Genomic DNA, 1204 nt, shown 5'->3' with positions numbered 1-1204 from the left:
CCGGTCCGTCTGCCAAAAATGTAAGCATCTGGAGCCATAGATATGTTCATTCACAGTGCAAATGCCTGGTTTTGTTAAAGATTTGCCCTGGTCAACAGATTCCTGAAAGCAATTTTTGAAGTATACGTATTATAGATGCTATAATTTCTTTCAAGCTAATAGGCTGGAAATACTTAAAATCTAGCACGTACTCACAGGAATAAAGATGTTTGTTTCTGACTGACATTTTTCTGTTCTGTAAACTTCTTGCATTAAAAACTACTAGTCACATGTAATTGCTAACATTGAACATTTATTGTTTTAAAAAAATAAACATGCAGAAAGCCATCCTCTTTAAAACCAACACATAAAATAATCCAGCAAAGATTTTAGAGAAAAGCAATAGCCCTATGAGGTATGGCTTTATCTGAAATCTCCAGCAGAAAGGTATTTTCTGTGGGAGTCCATGCTCCAACTACACCATGCAGTGGTGCGAGTCCAGCCAAAGTCAATCACATAACAGAGCACTTGCCTTGCAGTTTATCTTTCTTTTTCTGCTGCTTGGATTTCTTTCCATCCACCTGGAGACTGACAGTTCTCCTCTTCTCCAGATTCAAGAGCTCCTGGAAAAGCTCCTGGACGTTGTAGTTCATTTTGGCTGATGTCTCCATAAAGGAGCACTTCCACTTGCTGGCTAACGCTTGCCCCTCGCTAGCATCCAGCTCCCTCTGGGTCTCGTCACTTTTGTTACCCACCAACATTATTGGGATTTTTTGGATGTCCCCTTTAATCTGACAAATCTGTTCAAAGATGGGCTGAAGATCTTCCATGGACTGCCTGCTGGTGACAGAGTACACCAAGATGAAAGCATGCCCTTTGGATATAGACAGCCTCTGCATAGCAGGGAACTGATGGCTTCCCGTGGTGTCTGTAATCTGAAGGGTGCAGATGCTCTTATCACAGCTGATTACCTGCCGGTACGTATCTTCAATTGTGGGGATATAGGTTTCCCTGAAAGTTCCCCTTACAAAACGAAGGACCAAGGAGCTTTTGCCGACCCCTGCTGCGCCAAACACGACCACCCTGTAATCGTTGCTTTGTTCAGGCATGTTTGCTGTGCTGCGATCCAAGTGAAGATTTTAACTGAAAAAGCCCAAGTTCTTCAAGTTTACACGCCCCTATGCAGAGGTGCCCTGCGGAGAAGGGATAGGGAGGGGGGCAAAAA

The 1204-nt window shown here is 43.5% G+C and overlaps 1 protein-coding gene across 1 annotated transcript; it reads right to left on the bottom strand.

Annotated features, from left to right (window-relative positions):
• Nucleotides 1-272: 272 nt before the first annotated feature.
• Nucleotides 273-1170, bottom strand: LOC104157446 (GTP-binding protein Di-Ras2-like). Its single transcript, XM_009694773.1, has one exon. The coding sequence runs from the start codon at nucleotides 1086-1088 to the stop codon at nucleotides 492-494; it is 597 nt and encodes a 198-aa protein (XP_009693075.1). The 5' UTR covers nucleotides 1089-1170; the 3' UTR covers nucleotides 273-491.
• Between the last annotated feature and the right edge of the window lie 34 nt (nucleotides 1171-1204).

This window comes from Cariama cristata, unplaced genomic scaffold (assembly GCF_000690535.1).
Source record: "Cariama cristata isolate BGI_N322 unplaced genomic scaffold, ASM69053v1 scaffold23772, whole genome shotgun sequence".
Lineage (NCBI taxonomy): Eukaryota > Metazoa > Chordata > Aves > Cariamiformes > Cariamidae > Cariama > Cariama cristata.
The sequence above is the reverse complement of the archived record's forward strand: the minus strand, read 5'-3'. Positions and strand labels throughout refer to the sequence as shown.

Bases quoted from the DNA above. Each gene is read 5' to 3' on its own strand.
- LOC104157446 (XM_009694773.1), bottom strand. From the start codon at position 1,088: ATGCCTGAACAAAGCAACGATTACAGGGTGGTCGTGTTTGGCGCAGCA.